At 45.7% G+C, this 18167-nt stretch overlaps 6 protein-coding genes across 6 annotated transcripts; 4 read left to right on the top strand and 2 right to left on the bottom strand.

Moving 5' to 3' along the window:
* Nucleotides 1-1588: 1588 nt before the first annotated feature.
* F4812DRAFT_449219 (glycoside hydrolase family 7 protein) lies at nucleotides 1589-3005 on the bottom strand (the record flags this gene model as incomplete). The annotated part of the gene is made up of 3 exons (XM_047935949.1): nucleotides 1589-2245; nucleotides 2327-2655; nucleotides 2735-3005. 3 exons carry the CDS (start codon nucleotides 3003-3005, stop codon nucleotides 1589-1591), a joined length of 1257 nt encoding a protein of 418 aa, XP_047795317.1.
* Nucleotides 3006-4864: 1859 nt separating this feature from the next.
* F4812DRAFT_35164 (uncharacterized protein) lies at nucleotides 4865-6578 on the top strand. The gene is made up of 2 exons (XM_047931737.1): nucleotides 4865-5502; nucleotides 5608-6578. The coding sequence occupies exons 1-2, from the start codon at nucleotides 5035-5037 to the stop codon at nucleotides 6259-6261; spliced, it is 1122 nt and encodes a 373-aa protein (XP_047795316.1). The 5' UTR covers nucleotides 4865-5034; the 3' UTR covers nucleotides 6262-6578.
* A 1281-nt stretch (nucleotides 6579-7859) lies between these two features.
* Nucleotides 7860-9628, top strand: F4812DRAFT_411217 (uncharacterized protein). The gene has a single exon (XM_047932597.1). It carries the CDS (start codon nucleotides 8393-8395, stop codon nucleotides 9401-9403), a length of 1011 nt encoding a protein of 336 aa, XP_047795315.1. The 5' UTR covers nucleotides 7860-8392; the 3' UTR covers nucleotides 9404-9628.
* Nucleotides 9629-10992: 1364 nt separating this feature from the next.
* Nucleotides 10993-11908, top strand: F4812DRAFT_35110 (uncharacterized protein). The gene is made up of 2 exons (XM_047931732.1): nucleotides 10993-11546; nucleotides 11610-11908. Exons 1-2 carry the CDS (start codon nucleotides 11348-11350, stop codon nucleotides 11732-11734), a joined length of 324 nt encoding a protein of 107 aa, XP_047795314.1. The 5' UTR covers nucleotides 10993-11347; the 3' UTR covers nucleotides 11735-11908.
* A 227-nt stretch (nucleotides 11909-12135) lies between these two features.
* Nucleotides 12136-13962, bottom strand: F4812DRAFT_411195 (Clavaminate synthase-like protein). Its single transcript, XM_047932596.1, has 2 exons — nucleotides 12733-13962; nucleotides 12136-12654 (listed from the first exon to the last, which is right to left on the bottom strand). Exon 1 carries the CDS (start codon nucleotides 13881-13883, stop codon nucleotides 12774-12776), a length of 1110 nt encoding a protein of 369 aa, XP_047795313.1. The 5' UTR covers nucleotides 13884-13962; the 3' UTR covers nucleotides 12136-12654; nucleotides 12733-12773.
* Nucleotides 13963-14228: 266 nt separating this feature from the next.
* Nucleotides 14229-16397, top strand: F4812DRAFT_411192 (casein kinase II regulatory subunit-domain-containing protein). The gene is made up of 2 exons (XM_047932595.1): nucleotides 14229-14771; nucleotides 14827-16397. The coding sequence occupies exons 1-2, from the start codon at nucleotides 14613-14615 to the stop codon at nucleotides 15661-15663; spliced, it is 996 nt and encodes a 331-aa protein (XP_047795312.1). The 5' UTR covers nucleotides 14229-14612; the 3' UTR covers nucleotides 15664-16397.
* The last annotated feature ends 1770 nt before the right edge of the window (nucleotides 16398-18167 follow it).

The following is an 18167-nucleotide window of genomic DNA, read 5'->3' as shown; positions in this document are numbered from 1 at the left end:
GTATACCCAAATAGTTAAAATCATCGTTTTGTCCCCGACACCAGACTCCGAAACTCCAATTCGTCGTATTAAGTAAGAGGTAGCTGTTGGTAAAATAGTCGTGAAGTATTTGCTGAAATTGAAACCAATCCTTCCTTAGTAGACGCCCGTATAGAAACAATCTTCGGAGTTTAGCCTTGCTCGCTTGATAGCTTTACAGCCCATCGTGTCGATTGACCACAGCGCCGCATCAATTGGTCGTAGAACTATCGAGTTCGTAGTGTATACGAGGTGCTCTTATAGGAGTATTGTCTATCGGTCCATTCGTCGTACGCCTGGGTCTTCCTACTTCCCCACCACCAGGAGCTGACAGCAGAATACGTCAGTCAACGTTTTCAAGGGAATCAGACGAATCGCAGAATAAATACAAACCTGAGCTTTATCCCCATTAGTGCTGATGAGCCCCCTTGGGTCGCTCGCGGATATTCTCTTGCTTGCCGCTGCTGATGAATTGCGCAAAACGTATTGCGAGGCTGGGTGTGGAACGTTTGGTATAACGTTTAGAGACGATGTATTCTTCTTGCATGGCGAATGTGTGAACGGATATGCTCTCTTCTTATAGAATGAATCTAAACTCTTGGGGTGTCAGGCTGTGTGCGGTCTTACGCAAGTGAGTAGTAGGCTAGCCTATATTTATATATATTATCTTCGCTTTATGTGTCGTCTTCTCGTTTTCGGTGACTATCCGCTTCCACGCGACTGATAATGGGGGCGGGTCAATCCAGCCCTATGGCGATGAGATCTGCTTGCTGACAGGTTCTCAGTAGAGATGTGCCAATAGGGAACTTCCCCATGTGCTAAGAATAGTTGTCGTCATCATCTGTCATACAGCAATATTGGAAACATAAACCAGTGGTGGTGCGTTCCAAAAGGCATCGCTTATGTCACTTTTCAAAGAGTCGGTGAAGGTGTTGCAACACAGATTTTCGATAGGTGCAGCGAGCTCAGCCCTAGCTGAAGACTTAAGCATACCGCCTGTTTAGCATACAGTCGTGCATCAGAAAGTCTATAGTTTGCGGTCTGCTTAATACTACATATGGCTGTGCCTGAGTCGTGGTCTTACTATGTTTCGGTCCGCATCCAATCGGGCGAAACCTTGAAACCATATTGTTTTGTTTGTGGTTCCCTAAGGCGGATTGAGCTAACATCAACTGCAAGTTACCTAGGTAGGTAGATATCCAAATCGCGTCCTTCTTACACTCTAAACCAGTCAATTGTGTCAATTCCACGTTCGGTTAGGCGGAATACGACATATATTCAAAGCATGGTCACAGTGAAGTTCATACTTGGTATTCTAGATCATTCGATACGGATTTAAATCTATTAGGCGTGTGAATGATACTTGTTCATTAGGTAGGTAGGTATCCGTACCTAACACAAGAGGTAAATGTGGGATCAGCTGTCCATGAACAAGCGAAGGGAGAAATCTACTCAGTACAGCCCTTAAGATAATCATCATAGAATGGCAATATAAGGCTTAAACGCAATATCTATTTAATATGGTATATCTATACATGTTTATCTTCTCCGAAGCGCTTCTTTATTGCGCCTAGGCAGCAGGGAATGTCGATCCGATCTCTCCCCACTTCAAGTTGCTGAAGGTTACTTCGGGGTGCGCTTCGATCTTTCGAATGTTGGAGGGGTTTCCTTCGGTAGCGTTGCAGGGGCCAGCACCGTCTTTGGCACCGTCAAGCCACGACATGTTTGTCCCTTCATCCCACCAGATGCTGAAAGCCAAGACCATACCTCGGGTTAGAGCGTCGCCCATTTGCACGTGGGCGCCTAGATCCATGAACTTGCTCGCGCCGGTCGCAGCGCAGTATTCGTCGTCGGTGAACGAGACTTCTGGTACGCCAGTCTTCTTCACGACCTCGGCCTTAATCACCTTGCCGCTCTGGACGTACAAGCGATGGATCTCCTTCAATTTGCCCTGCTCATCGGCAGGGAATTGGGTAACGACCGTGAAGGGCTTGGTTGTGTCAACTTGAAAATCCGCTCCCCTTCCGTAGTAGTCAGGCTGGTTGAGGCGGTAGGGGTTCCAGCCGCATCCATTCTTGTCGCAGACACCGTCGGCTTTGCACTCATCTCCTGTGCAAAGGTACGGTCCAGTCTGGTTGCAAGGGTGCGGTGCAATTTGGTTAGCGCGCGAGTTGGCCTCCCAGATATCCATCTCGTTGCAGCAAGCGCCTTTGCCCTCGACATTACCCTAATAGAATCGTTAGCTTAGGTCTCTATGATACCATCATGCACAGGAATCATGGAAACTGAAAACGCGCCAATCGCTTACCTCGCCATTGATGAAAGGAGTAACATAGCACTGAGCATCACAGTATCCGGTACCCCAGGCAGCTCCACCAGGGTTCAGCTGACTCTTACCTCCATCGGCTAACATCTCAGAGAGGTAAAGAGCGCTGTTCATGCCGCAAGGGAGATGGCTAGCTTCGATGTCGAAGCTGACCTCGGCACCGGTGAGTTTCAATAGCTCGTACTTCTCCTTGGCCGCGTCCAAAAGGTAGATGCGGGGAGAGACGACATTGTCGCCGACGATTAGCTGCATGTTCAACGAAGCTCCGTCAGTCTTGACACCGATGCTGCTGTAGTCGGTCTGGCCCTCCACTATAGCAGCGCGTTAGTTACCAGCCATTGCGGTCTTTCAAAAGACTACCAAGACATAAGATTTCGCGATTCTACGTACTAATGCAGTTTTGGGCGCATGCCTCCTTAGTAGGGCAAGCAGTCTCATCCGGCTTGTTTCCCCAGTCACCACAGCCAGCGTTGCTACCGGCTTGGTGAACCCAGTGGGCAGAAGAGTCGAGGACGAGGTAGTTAGTCGACTCCTTGCAGCCGTCAGCCACGGTGCATCGGTAAGTTGTCAACTGAGGGTGAACATCAGCCGTGTTTCCAGGCTTCTGCGCGGCGGCAAGGCCTAGGACCGCGAGGCCGAGGGCAAGCTTGTTAGTGGCCATTGCGTTCGACGTCTTCGAATTCCTCCTTCAAGTGATTTCGATGCAGTGACAAGCACGCAACAAAACTCCAGAAGCAGCTCATATCCGAGGACATATATATATACCATTTCTCGTAGATTCGCCACGATCGAGTAGATAAATCGAACCTCCGCCTTCCTCAATTTTCCCCAAACCGTGTCCTCGGCGTGCCAAGATCTTTTATACCTATTCAGATGCGTGGAACGTGAAGTGCCGACTTAAAGCTGACGATCGTGGGGAAAGTGGCCCGGGTTCCCGGCGGAATCATGTGTTGTAGTGTTGGCTTTGAGGTTAGCCTCATGTGGAGGAAGAGCCTGAATCGGTCCATGCTATAGCTCCAATACAACCCTACCTGTTTTGAAAATGATGCTGCCAAAGCTGGTTACGGGTGTGACCAAGTTCCATATTAATTGTTAATTAAACTCTTATCGATGTTCCTGCATTGACATGAGCCTCTCTTAAATTGCAGCTCACTTGGATAATACTCAATTATATTAGAGTGTAGACATCAGAAATCCCCGTAGCACGTTGCGCCATAGCATAGACAGCCCCTTGTGAGTTCGACCGCCGAGCAATTGACATAATACTTGCATCGCATACGCAAAGGCTCGCGCGACCACTAATCCTCATTCTTTGGGGCCATCGAAGCCCCCAAGTTCTCGAGGAGTCATGGTATAAGATCCCATTTAGTGGTGTACATAATACAGCTTGCAGATCAGAGTAACTACTGACTCGCGGTGGCTGGGCTTGATCTTACCAAGATCCGAATTTTAGAGAATCTGGGGGGCTCAGTCCTTTTATAATTTCATTTAACAATATTCCATATAAAATGAAGGCATTCAGACCTGTAAATATTAAATATTACCAGTTAAGCCTAAAAAGTAAAATAATTGGCTTGGCCTACGTCAAGCTAGATGAGAAGTACCTAACGATACGTTTGTTTGGTTCATCTTATTGGGACCGCTGTCTCTAAACCACAGTTGCCCCAGGCTTCAGGTGTCAGAGAGATCCCGTGATGGCTGTCATACACGGAGTGAATATTAGATCTACGAGGGCGCTGCGCGCCCGGCGCTAGTGTCCGGCGCCTCCGGTACTATCCCTCGGAGTAACCGGAGCTGCCTCTCGGAGCTACTTTAGCTCCATACTACACTACCTACCTACCTAGGTAAGGTACCTGTTATGCATACATCCCTGATAGTTTCCAGGCCTATTATAGGTGGCTAGGGTACCTAAGCTAAGTACCTACCAGGTAGTTGTTCTGACAGGACATCTATACTGAGGATTGGAGAATACGAATGCGATTGTATGTTGATATGTTGCCGAATTTCGCGAGGCATTTGACATCAAGTATCAAATCTGTGATCTGATGAGATGCATCCTATAAGTACCTGTTAAATCTATTGGCCGAATACCTTACGTGAATAGGAGTATTGTCCTATTCCTAAAAGGACGCCACAAGGAAGGCAAATGAAAGACCTACGTTATCAAGACGACTTAAAATATGAACTTTGTCACCAGCCGCATTTTCGATAGTAGATAGCATTTGCATGATGCTCGTATAGATAACCCGGTCGGAAAGAGGTATCACCAGGCAGTGGGAAAGAGTCCAATGCGGTTACTGCAGAATGACTGTGAGTAAAGACATTCAGAGAGCTGAACCGAGTGTTTGAACAAGACTTTGTGATAGTAAATGTGTCACAAAAACTCGCACTATGTCTCTAGTTGAATTGGGCTTTCATCTAGTAACATTGTTATTTAGTCTTTTGTTGTCTCCCGTGACTGCAACTCTTATAGAATGTGGTGGTTAAAATAATCATAGGTACCTCCTAAGCTTATTATTTCCGTATGCCTGGGATATAAAATTATTGTTCTCGACTCTTTGTCTTTCTTATTCCTTTAATACATGTAGTACTTATCCTGCCCTTCTTTACAGCAACTTCGTAGACGCTCTTGCTTTTGGAATCTACAACAGTACGGTATACACTACCCCCTTACTGCCTTATCTTCCAGCATGCATCGTACGCTACTTAGCATAACGGCCTTCTCGGCCTTAATGTCTCTTCCAAAAGCACATGTTGTGCTCGAAGCTCCAAAGCCGTTTCAGTTTGCCCAATATGGCCCAACTAACCCCATATCGCCATCTGGCGAAGACTTTCCTTGCAAGATACCGGCTGGCGGTAAATTAGAACCCCAAGGACCTCCAACGGTTATGGCTATTGGAGAGGACCAAAGAGTTTCATTTTCGGGACACGCAGTCCACGGTGGTGGTTCCTGTCAGTTCAGTTTGTCCGGGCCAGTCAAGGACGGTGCATGGGAAACCTACCCCCTTAAGGCTGCAGAATGGAAAGTCATCCACTCCATTGAAGGAGGATGTCCTGCACGCCATCAAAGAGGCAACTTGGACGGCCCAAATCATGACCAATACTCCCTCAAGATACCAGAAGGCATTGAGCCAGGTAACTATATTTTTGCATGGACCGTAAGTACTCCCCCTTTTTTTTTATTGCCTATGTAATTCCCAATGGTGCGAAGCTTAACTCTGAACCTGTACTACTTGTAACTGACGATACTGACTTCATATTAGTGGCTTGCTCGGATTGGAGGTCAACCGGAATATTACATGAATTGTGCGCCTATTGCCGTTACTTCGGCCAAGACGAAACGTTCAGACAGTACGGCTCGTAAGGCGTCGCTTGTGAAGAAAGCAGCCTTTCCCGAACTTTTCATGGCCAACATGGGAGAAGTATCAGGAGGGTGCACAACTGGAGAAGCCCTGAAGCAACAGGTAGCGATTGCGTTCCCAAACCCTGGTGCTTCAGTAGACCACCCAGAAGGCGCCGGGAATTTGTTCAAGCAGCAGTGCGATGGAAATCCTCGAGCTAAGCAAGGGCAAGGGAGCAATCCACCAGGAACTTCCAGTTCAAGCCCGCTCTATCAACCTATCCCGACTCCTATGCCGGAACCCGAAACCGAAACCGTGTTCTCTTCCCTTATCTCGACAGTGTCGACGACATCTGCATCTTTATCATCGCCTACTGGACTGCCATCTCCCGGCACACCCGCAGAAAGCTCTCCAACTAATCCAGGGACATGCGTAGAAGGTCATCTTACTTGCCTTAACGATGGTCGGCATTTCGCCACATGCACTGGTGGTCAGTTAACCCTCCCCCAGCCCATTGCACCTGGCTTTAAATGTGAGGTCGGTTCTGGAATTGGCCTCAACATCTCACCGGCGTAACATCCCATGCCGTAGGATGCCTTTTGGGTTAGGTAGCTTGTAGAATAATTCGGGCATGTTAGTATTTTAATTGACAACAAAACGGCCGCAACCACTTTGCAAGCCGCAGATATCATGAATTGAATATGCATCGTTATCAATGTAGATGTTTCTCTTTTGGTGTCACGTAAGCATTGAAATGCAAGCCCCAGATCCTTCGGTATAGTTAGTAGTAGTATAACCGTATCCGGTTGAGCTAGTTACTCTTGAAACTAAACAAAGTGTTAACAAGAAAATGACTTAATAGACAATTGAGCCGCAATACGGTACTCAGGTTGACTCCCCCAAAATAACAATAATAGGTAACCTAAGTTAGGTAGCTTACATAGGTTAGATCCATCTATTGTTTGTTCGGAGCTTATGGTTGTGTTAGGGGTGGGTACTAGTATTCACCAGTATTGGAACTTAACGGCGTTCTGAAGGATGTGATATCCAACCGGATTCTAAGCCGCAGGCTTAGGAATTCGTCAGTTCATAACCGCAGAGCTTATCACAGTCACGGCTATGTATCTCTGACAGAAAAGGCTGGAAACTAGACAAGGGGAGCTGCGGACGGCTGCAACGGCGCTGCTGACTACCTATCATACTAACTATATGGGCATCGGCGATCTCTTAAAAAGCAAAGCCCGACAAGAACGGCAACATATTTCAAACATCAAATGGACTGAACAACCTCGGGGCTCAATTTCGGCTATACTCTCAAGTTATAACCCGAGAATTATATCTATATGTATTCGTACCTACTTACAGATATGGTCTGGGGCTCTCCAAAAGAAATAGTGTATAGGGATTGGATTGGGTCATATGATTACAACCTTAGGTAGGTACCTGGGACAGAACGCTCGGGCATCCGCGGTGGACCCGGAACAAGATTGAGAATTCGGTTCAGTTGCTGTCCTGCCATTTTGATTGTCTTTCTGGCTTAGATTCTTGGCTAGCTTCGTTTCCTAACCCACAAACTAATGGGGCTAAAAGCATCGTGGACGTAGCAAATGCCATAATAGACTAACCGTTAAACACGTTAGTCGGGGTAATCTGCAGTTAGTTACATACAATACAATACATTAGTAGACAACAATCACTTAATGGACAGCTTGCTTAACTGGCGCTGATCGAAATAACAAGGGAAGGCTTCTAGCTATGGATTATGGGTTAGACTAAATCGTTTACTACTAGGTAGTTAAATCCGTGCCCATGGTTATAGAAATCTGGTAATAAGGTCGATGATAGAACTGTAACCAAGTGGTTCTATATCTCTTAATTACAGGTACCTACCTATACTTACATGGAATTGATGGAACCCTTCCGAAACTCGCTCGGATCGATAATTGAAGAAGTGTTTGATCATAATCCCACGTCCGTGGTCGGTGCGACTGGGCGACTTACGTGGTCAGGACCCGGGAACCGGTTGGACTTTCGCGTTAAGTAAGTCTCCTAACCGATTATGGTTCGCTTACCACGACGATGGCAACTAGCATTGGCAATCTAGTCGATCAGTACTATGTAGAGAACCTTTAGGACGAAGATGTACAAACTAGACGAAGTAATACTTGGATATATACCAACAACCGCGTAAAGCGAGTTGTTTGTATCTGCAGCATACCTCCTTCGATACCTGGTATCTAAGCGTATAAACAGACATCACGAACGTGTATAATCAACCAATCTAAGAAGATCTTTACCCTAGCAGCGATCTTCAAATGACTTAAAATGCGCTAAGCATATTCTCCTTGCATCCAAACTAGAAGCAGGAAGACTCCCTGTAGTTTGCAGTTAGCACAGCAACAAGATAATTTCCCGATCTTTTTTTTCTTAATCTCCACTCTCCACTTATGTGTGCCGCATTTGCACATGGATTGTTCATGCGGGCAATGGGCAATGCCCGCTTAAAGATTCTCGGTATAGCTCAGGGATAGGGGCCCAACTCTTATTATTGTGCTGGTCACGATAGGGGTTTTAAGTACATATTTCATACTCGGTCAGGTTGCAAGATCTCTGAATTATCCATTTTGTTTTCGCCAACCCGAATCTAATACACATTTTACTTACAATCATATCTTTCACCTTTTATTTTTATAGCCATTATTCAGCGATGCTTGAGGAGGGATCTGACGAGGACTACGTCCTAGTGACGCAGTTACCATCTGATTCTTGGTTCGAAGGATTTGCTTTCCGGCCCGATGGCAGAATTCTAGCCTGTCGATTAGACGAACCTGAAATATACACATTGAATCCTGAAGACCCGGACTCAACGCCTCAGCTACTACATACCTTCACTGAAGAAGATCAAACGACTGGTCTCGTCGATGCAGAACCAATACCAGGTACTAAGGATGAATATTTCGTCCTGTCAACTATCGGCGATCTAAGCGGTGTCCAATTCACCGACCCTATTATATGGCGCGTTGTCCTCAGCCCAGACGACAGTAGCCCACCCAAAATTACGAAGCTAGCCGAAATCCCAGAATCGGGTCTCTGCGCAGCCGTTATCGCTATTACGGATCGTGTGGTGATACTACCAGACTCGACTCAGAACTGCATATGGCATGTCGATACACAGACAGGCAAGGCAACGATACTTATGGCCGACGATAGTATGAAGATAGCGGAAGGTGAAGGAAATTTCTTTGGTCTTAACCGGATATGTGTATCGGATGAGTTTATATGGTTTACGAATACTAGCGCCGGCCTATTAGGTCGCATTCCGATCGAACGAGTCCACGATGACCCGGCCGTAGGAATCCGCGTCAGCGGACCCGTACAGATTCTCTCCGACGAGATCACTGATTGTGACGGACTAGCTATCACACGGGATCAGACGGCAGCCTACACATGCAGTTATAAGGATGGATTTATTTGGAAGGTTAACATCGAGCCCTCGACAGGCCAGACCTCGACAAGTGTTATTGTGAGCAATTTGGCCTCTCCAACAGCTGTCGAGTTGGGATACGTCAATGGCAAAGTGAAATTATTCATCGTGTGCTGTGGGGAGATTCAAACAGGTTGGATTCAGGAAAAAGAAAATCCCTGGAGCGATATCGCAAATATTAATTCGGCGGTGACGGTTCAGGTTGAAACTCAGGAAGTCATTGAAAGCATTTGATATTAGCGTATTTGGGAATTGCAACCGGACTGGATATTTACACTGGTATAACGAATGATAGGTAGCCTATATACCCCTTGTAATAGCAGCATTAGGCGGAAGATATAACATCTAATTAATGAAGATAAATTCAACATATTCGAAGAACTTGAGGTCCCGTTAGCAAAGCAAGAGTTTAGTTACGATTACCTGTTACGTGATTAGAGTTAATACATTGTACGTGGTAAGCAAACCAACGACTCCTCCATCAGAATGTAACGTCGGGAAGAGATCGAAGGCTAGTATGTGCATCCTTGTGCCGTAGTAGAAGGTGTTAATATTTCGGAACCCGGAGTAAGCTCCACTGCGAGGCCTCGTAGTTGTTTAATCCAATCAAAATGTCACAAAAACGAATGGTCCCTTGCCCGGAAATGTCTCCCCGCTGTCATATCCATATATCTACCCCTGTTGTACCAAATTTCCAGGAACCCTATGTTAATTACAATGCATCCATACGTTTTCTAAGAACTATCAAGCAAGCAGGCAAGTCGACGAAGACTGAATCGCCGGCAAACGTCCCTAGACCGCGTCTGAGGAGTACCATCAGCATAGATTATGAGGTTAAAACATGACGAACCCTCTCTAGATAGACACGCCTCAAATATATAGATGCTGATGCCCAAGAACTGATATAGTTATACACTAAAGAACTTAGCAGGGAAATTTATATAAAACTCTGGATCGATATCGACATACCCCTTGAACAAGTAAGTACCCACCTCAGGTACCTTTATCTACTTCGTACCTTGGTTGTCGACCCTCTCTCTTAAACCAGATATAGAAAAGATGGCTGGCGTAATCGAATTTTAAATGAGCAGCCCTACCAAAACTAATAACCTAGGTACTTCAGTCACTCAATAATTCTACAGCCAAAACAGCAGTAAGTAATACAAAAATAATACCAAAATAATTGTAAAAGTCTATACTTATTTATTGAATGTTTCTTATTTTCTCTTCACCATTCTACGAATCCTTGCTACTGTTTGAATTCAACAGTCGATATTATATGTGGCGTTGGTTTGTGTGGGTCGACTGCTCAATTAATTTTCGAGGCCGCTAGTATGGGTAAAAACGACAAACAACTTTGCAAAAGCAATACCCGCTCGGTTAAGGCTCATAATGTGCAAGTCGATGGTCCAGATCTAGCGGCATGTGCCATGATTAGCATTGCCGTGTCCCACACCGTAGCTTCTCTCAAGGCTTTTCTATGTTCCGCTCTCATACCGGACCGTTGAATAGCGAAATGTTATGAAGCGCACCTTTATTTATGGGAGTTCTTACCACTGAGTTAATATTTCGAATATTCGAGTAACGAATATTGTTGGTTATATTAAGCCAGAATGTACTCCCAGAAGAATACATTGTAATGTTCTCATAGCTATCATTAAGCCACTCAAAAAGCAAGGGGCAAAGCTAAAAAATAGTATTGTGATAACAAAGAGAGAGCGTTGTGCATAGTCCATACGGCCTCGAGTGATGATCATATGATCCAAGACATGACGATCCCTAAAGAACTCGCTCTTGTTATATGTTCACTTACGATCGATATACTCAAGTAGACGTTCTAAAGACTTTCTTTTTGCTTGTGCGAATCTAGAAATGGTATTCACAATCAGCTGTAGCAAGAATTGTAGTTACGACATGATGAGATGTGCGAAGGGATAGACACGCCTATGTCGCGGTCATGATTATATCATCAACCGCCTCAGTGACAGCATGTACCTATCCCTTCGATCGTGGCTGAGAATAAGCGTAGCTTGTATGACGACTGCTCTGAACCAGATATTAAATAGATAAATAGAATCATGTAACTCATACAATACCAGCATTATTAAGTTAACATATTTCCATCTCTAGATCAAAGCCTCACATTTTCAGGTTAACCAAGCTCAAATCTTGTCAACCATGTCTAAGAACGCATTGCACCAAGCAAACGACAAGGCGTCCGGGGAACTACCTACCGGGCCCCATGAAGGGCAGGTCTATGGCTCGTCTTACGCTACAGGGGGACAGAAAGACAATACTTCCATCCCGGTCCTAAAAGACGACGAGAATGTCGAAGATCCTATTGATCCTGCTGAGGCCGACTCTGATAAACAATTAGGTGAGAAAAGCCATTTCACCGACGCTTTGCCAATCAGTATCGGTGGCTAATCTGTAATGCTAGCGCGTGACGAGGCCGAAGCTATTGATAAGAAGAATGTACTGAAGGAGAGGACCAGGGGCGAGAAGCCTAGAGGCTCTTATGCCGACCCTAGTGACGAGTCTTTGGGGCTCACCGAGGAAGTGTAGTTACGGGGATGTGTTGTGGTAGATTACAATTTTTATTGAGGCCGTTTTGGGGGAATTGTATTTCATCTGTGGTCTGATCAAGATCACGGTCTTCTTAGAGCCGTGTTGCATACCTCCCTAAACAGTTTCATACAAATTGCTGCAATTAATTGAATAAGACTAAATTGTCAATTATTTTGATAACCGGGGCTTGGTAACACTTAAGTGAAAGTACAGAAGTTGTAACACTGCGAGGGTTTGAAAAATAACTATCAATTTGTTATACCAGAACGATGTCAATTAAAGGGGGTGATATTGCTAACCACGTATATCGGAACGCCTCGCGAACAGTGTCGTAATAAACACACTATGTACATCGGCTTGAAGTACCCATAAACCAGCTCAGTCCCGGAAATTCAAGTACTATCTACTTTTCCACGTTCTTCAACTTCTCCTTTGCTTTCTCTCTAGCCTCATCGGACACATTCTATTTGTTAATGCGAGCCTTCAGTCTGCGAGCACGAGGAGACGGATGTGCATTAGTAGTAAGACTTATTCAACCGATCAGACAATAAGACAAGACTTCTGGAACAATTTACAACTGACACGTTTCCTAGGTCCTTCTCCTCATCTGTGTCTCCACGAGCCCCTCTAACATTGTTTGGCTAGCCAACAGGCTCACCGGTCTCGTTAGTTAAGACTTGCCGCGAATGGTCCTTTGCTGTCTTTTCTTGATATGTATTTAATCTAGGATACCTAGGTTATAATATCCAAGTTATGCAAATCTCCTATCATACATGATACCAGCGAGAGTATTATCCATAAAACATAGCATATTTAAGGGGTGACGCTGGATATACTCTATTATGTAGATCGACTTTGGAAACGCCTTTACGTACCTAGGTACCTTAGGTAATTATCTACTAGTTAGAGTACGTCGCCTATTGAGAGGTAGGTATTAGTACTTTGTTTTAGTGGTACTTAGGTCGTAGAGTGTAATATGGCAACTGGTGAGATACTTATTATAACTCATGCGAAGAGCTTTTGAAGGATATGGATGCTATCTGAACCACCAATTTACTGAAGCGTTCAACTCCCCATCGTCACCATTGCTGACAACGTGATGCCACCACCCCTTCGGAATGAATAAGCCATCACCGGGCTTCAATAGGACTTCATCTAAAGGCTCTACAGCAAATTCAAGTAACTTGCGTTCGCGACCCTCCATCATTTCCGTACCCCGAAGTCGTGAATTACCCGAAGAGCCGAGCAGGGTGCGAACACGAGCGTATATGTCATCGCCTTGGTCTGGTGCTGCCAGACGTACTCTCTTCGAGCCTACCAGCTGGCAGAACAAATTCGGGTTCGGATCTCGATGTAAAGGTGTGTAGGTAGGCTGTAATCCGAGCCAGATGCTCGAATTGTATATATCTCCCTTACCGGCGTATTTGACAATATCAGGCACAGGCAAGTCTTGGAAAAGGGGACCAGGCAGGTCGTTAAGGTCAGATTGAGCAACATAGAGGCTTGTGATACGCTTAGAGGGTTCTTTTTGGGTCTTATTGAATTGAGATGCGCTCATGATCAAGCCCAAGGGCGCATTGAACTGTTGGAAACCAGATGAGTTTCGAAACGGGTGGTCGCCCCTTAACGCTTGAGTTATAGCATCAAGACTTATCATCAGACGTGGCTTCTGATCCTCGCTGGACTTATACAACCATGCAAGAAAACAATCTAGGACATTGTCCGCCGAGTCCTCCTCTTCGGGGGAAGCTTCGGGAACAGTTAATTCATACGGAAGGAGGAGATATTCGTATGGTTGCATGTAGCTTGAGAAGCTGGTCCAGGAACGGGTGTGCTGAAACCATTTCTTCATGGCTGGTAAGTTATGAAAGTTTTGAAGAAGCAACGGGGTTTCAGGGACCCATGCGTCTCTACGAAACGAATCTAAGTCGACAATGCCTATAAGTGACTTTACGCGAGTAACATGCTCCTCTGTCTTTGTCTCTGTCTCTTCGTCTTCGAAGAGGTTTGGGTTGTCCTTGGCCCCGAGTTGACTATCGCTTCGATTCGTCAATGGAGTAGACGAAAACTGAAACCGACCTTTAGAATAACGGAAGCAGTGTCTCGCCAAGGCACCTGGCGAGTTGAGTCTTAGTTTAGACAGCATCGATAGAAAGAAAGTCAAGTCATAGGCTGGTATGGTGATTGGAGCAAGGTATTGGTGGAAATAATTTAAGATGTAAATCATTAGGTATGTACCTACCTCCTAATGTACTATGTACAGTACCTGTAACGAAGTCGTCAAATCTGATAACGGAATTATTAGCACGGACCAGGTTCTTCTTGTTTGCTTTGCGGCTTGACCTATCAGCTTGAAAGTGTGGCTACTGAATTGACCTTGACGCCGCATGCGTTATGTACCTAGGTAGCATCTGTATTCGCACGGACCACTATCGCGCAAAGGCTGCCCTGGGCTAGACTGGGCTGAATCCGTAAACTGTAATTTTGGTAGCCTCCCTCCTCTCATCCTCCCCCCGCCAAAACTTATCAACACATAAGGTATCCATCGCAACTATTTCACAATATTGATTCACCATTGTATCACAATAGCCATCTGCCGAGACCTGCTTCAGGCATCTATAGGTGTAGTTTTTACTCCCTAGCCTCTTTGAATTATTCTGTTTTCCTCTGCTTTTGCCCCTGTTTTCGCCTTCATCGGCGTCATGCAGGTGCCATAGCTCTCTCTTTTTCTTGTCTCCCTTAACCACAAGTAACCACGGTGTTGCGGGGTTCTTCAATACCACACCTTGCGACCCTTCTTTATATTTACTCCTACGCGAGTGGAATTTGTTCGGCATAGGAGTTTTTTTTTTCGGGCGCACCAAATTTTGCCAGAATGTCCTCATCATCTGGTACCCCGGAATCTTGGATTTCCTCCTTTTGTTCCCTCCTGGGCCACGAATATTTCGCAGAAGTGTCCGAAGAGTTTATCGAAGATGACTTTAACCTAACCGGGTTGCAGACCCAAGTCGCGATGTATAAGGAAGCTTTGGAGGTCAGCTAAAACCTGAATGCGTGGGTGCTTTTCGCTTTGCTAATTTTTGCCTTAGATGATACTCGATGTTGAACCTGAGGACGACGACGAGGAGGATGAGGACGAAGAAGACGAAGAAGACGAATCTATCGAGGGTATTGACCGTCCGCGACACGGCGAACGACGAAACCATAGTCGAATAGCTAGTGATCTGTCCGTTATCGAATCCTCCGCCGAGATGCTCTACGGCCTAATTCATCAACGCTTTATCTGTTCGCGGGCAGGCATTCAACAGATGTCTGAGAAGTATGAGTTAGGCCACTTTGGTGTATGTCCTCGAAGCCATTGCGAACAGTCTCGGACTCTTCCGGTTGGGCTCTCCGATATACCTGGCGAGGAAACGGTGAAGCTATTTTGTCCTTCGTGCCTCGATGTCTACGTGCCCCCCAACAGCCGTTTCCAGACCGTTGATGGTGCATTTTTCGGCCGCACGTTTGGGGCATTGTTTCTGCTTACATTCCCTGAATACGACCTTACAAGACGGGGCGCTGATGTACTAGCAAATGCGCGCGTAAGCGATGACGATAAGGAGATGCTTAATGGCATGTACACATGCAACATTGCACCTGGACTAGGTGGCAACAAGATATACGAGCCTCGTATCTACGGCTTCCGCGTTTCGGAAGTTGCACGCTCGGGCCCACGAATGCAGTGGCTACGAGACAAACCGGATAATATTTCAGACTTAGACGAGGCACGTCACCATGCAGAGGCCAACCCCGACAGCGACGATGAAGATGAGAGCATGAACCTTAATGGACGGCCTGTTCGAAGACTACGACCACGAAGACGACATGGCCAAGGAGGCAGTCCTATGGCTGTAGAGGCGAATGGGGCGGACTCGGAGCTTTAAAAGAACAAGCCGAAGAGCAGCGGTCACAGGAGTGGTGGAGGCGCGCGCCTTCGCCCGTAGGAAGTCCATATATGAGGTACAAAACATGAATCGGACTAGACACGATGTGGTTTGAATTCTATTAGGTCGAAAGAGTCGCAATCGGGGTTTCTGTACTCATCGTGGGCTCGTCCTTGGTTTGCCAAGAAGTAGCATGGGACAACGCAGATTATCAGGTCTTTGTGCTACTGGATAGGAAAAGGAACGAACGAACGCGCCCTATACTTACTTCTACCTTGCATGGCTGGCGTTGGTAAACATTTCGATGCTTGATTCCATCCAGGCAGGCTTTTGTTTGGGGCGAAGGGGGCTCTGGTTAGCATTAAAGGGGAAAAGAGGACTACAAGTTCGGAGAAAGCATACGAGGCGGTTTCTTGTGGATACGATGTAACTCGAGTTATTATGTCTTATTTGCACGTGACACTCAATCGGAGTCAGGGGCTCTTATAGATGGTCACCACACGTCGTAATAAATTCCCTTTCGCGCGCGTGTGTGATGGAGCTATAACTGTTTTGAAAGGCACAACATAATCTAGTCGTTGCTAGCCTGAGGTTTTATTAAAGATGAGATGTTTGTGAAACCCTAGGACTACTTTTCCGTCTAGCACCTCGGAAGGCTCGTTATGAGATAGTGATGCATTATGATTCAAGTTGAGCTTCTAAGTGCTTGCATTAGGTTAGGTACCTATACTAGGTTAGGTACCTGTAATCAATGTCGACGTCTTTCTTTGAGGGCCCTAAAATACTAAGGACGGAGGTAAGATCCGTATAGTGTATGCATATAAAGAGTTTTCTACACCTAGAAGAGACTCCTCGGAGATTAGATGAACTATTACCACTATCTCCGTTATCCTCGCCCACATGGGAATAGGTACTAGACTAGCCATAACAATTTCGAATAGACGGGGCTTGTTTCTAAAAGAGCACGGGTCGGTTTACACTATTCTCCCCCCACCTCCCTAAACGGTGAGCCGCTAGAAAATTTACTAGAATGATACAGAATGATTCATTTTGTATAGGAGGTACCTAAGGTACATAGCAAGTTCATTTATAATCATACATGTAGGCGGAACGGTAGTACTGGTGGGGACGGTAGTTTTAGCCATCTTGAGCTACGATAGGGGTAGTATTGTTAGGTTAGGCATGCTGGTATGCATCTAACCTACTGCACATAAAATATGGATGATAGATAGGTACCTTGTCAAAGCAATGCTGCATGTACTGGGTATAGATATACTACATCAGGTAATTCCGTTGGTTGGCACGTGGGCCAATGGACCTGACGATCAACGGTAAAAAGAAAATATCACGTGAATGATGCTCATTTAGACTTGATATGAGTGGGCGAACGAGGGAGGGTCTATCCCGAATGGCCAGCAACGATACATACTTACGGTTAGAGATAGATGACGAATCATGATACGACCTCAATCATATCCCGCCTGTCCACAGAGCGCTGCTACATTACACACCGCGTTCGCCATATGACTACAGACTACAGTCGGTCTGCTCTTTCCATCAAGCAAGTGAGGTATGTTTACTTGTTTTATAGGCGCACGACGTGATCTAATTCATCTTGCCGAGTTTCACAGCATATGTAGGCAGTTCCATGTACGTGCGGCTTACATATAAGAGGTAGGTAGGTAGGTGGACATGCATATCATTTATGTACGTGTAGTAGTAGTTTGAGGCAAGTTGGCATATGTGATAGGGATCTCATTTGTTGAGCCTTACCGAGGAGAGTCTCCAACAGACAAGTAGCCGTATATCGGAAGCTTCTGGACTTTGGATCGGCCTGGGTTGGGTTGGGTTGGCAAGGCAGCTTGTTCATTGAACCATATGAAAATTTACCTGGACCCAGGAACTCAAATCTCAAATGCTTGTACTAAATGCAAATACAAGGCTAACATGATCTGTGGGGGGGACTTGTACATACTATAGATACCTAGCTGATAGATTACCAATTGGCAAGACGGTGTTGCTTGTGTCAAGTTATTGTTTAATACTAGATCAGATAAACATAGGAGCGAATGCAACAGCCCCACTACATCATTTCTAATCATCGGGGTTACCTATCTCTTCGCTTCATAGAATCATAGCGACAGAGCCCTGGGATTTGAAACCTTTGGGATATAATCCGTATAATGATCATTAATCAGAAGCCAACAATACCACACCACACGCTTAGCATTGGTTATTAATCAACAATTATTATCTCAAGTGCCAACTAGACACAGTACAATTCTCATTTCAATTTGATTAGCACGCCTTTTTATATCATTCTTACAATAATAATATATCTTAAACTTTTCAAAGATTTTAGTTCGTTTAGTTGGTATAAATGGAGTATATACCTGTGTCGAAGTTTGGAATTCCATGCCACGGGCTTTTGATCTAATGGGGGGGGGGCGCGGGGGGGGGGGCGGGGGGGGGGGGGGGGGGGGGGGGGGGGGGGGGGGTGGGTG

This window comes from Daldinia caldariorum (genome assembly GCF_022478825.1).
Source record: "Daldinia caldariorum strain CBS 122874 unplaced genomic scaffold F4812scaffold_1, whole genome shotgun sequence".
NCBI classification, from domain to species: domain Eukaryota; kingdom Fungi; phylum Ascomycota; class Sordariomycetes; order Xylariales; family Hypoxylaceae; genus Daldinia; species Daldinia caldariorum.
Note: the sequence above shows the minus strand (reverse complement) of the source record. Positions and strands in the feature narration are given on the sequence as shown.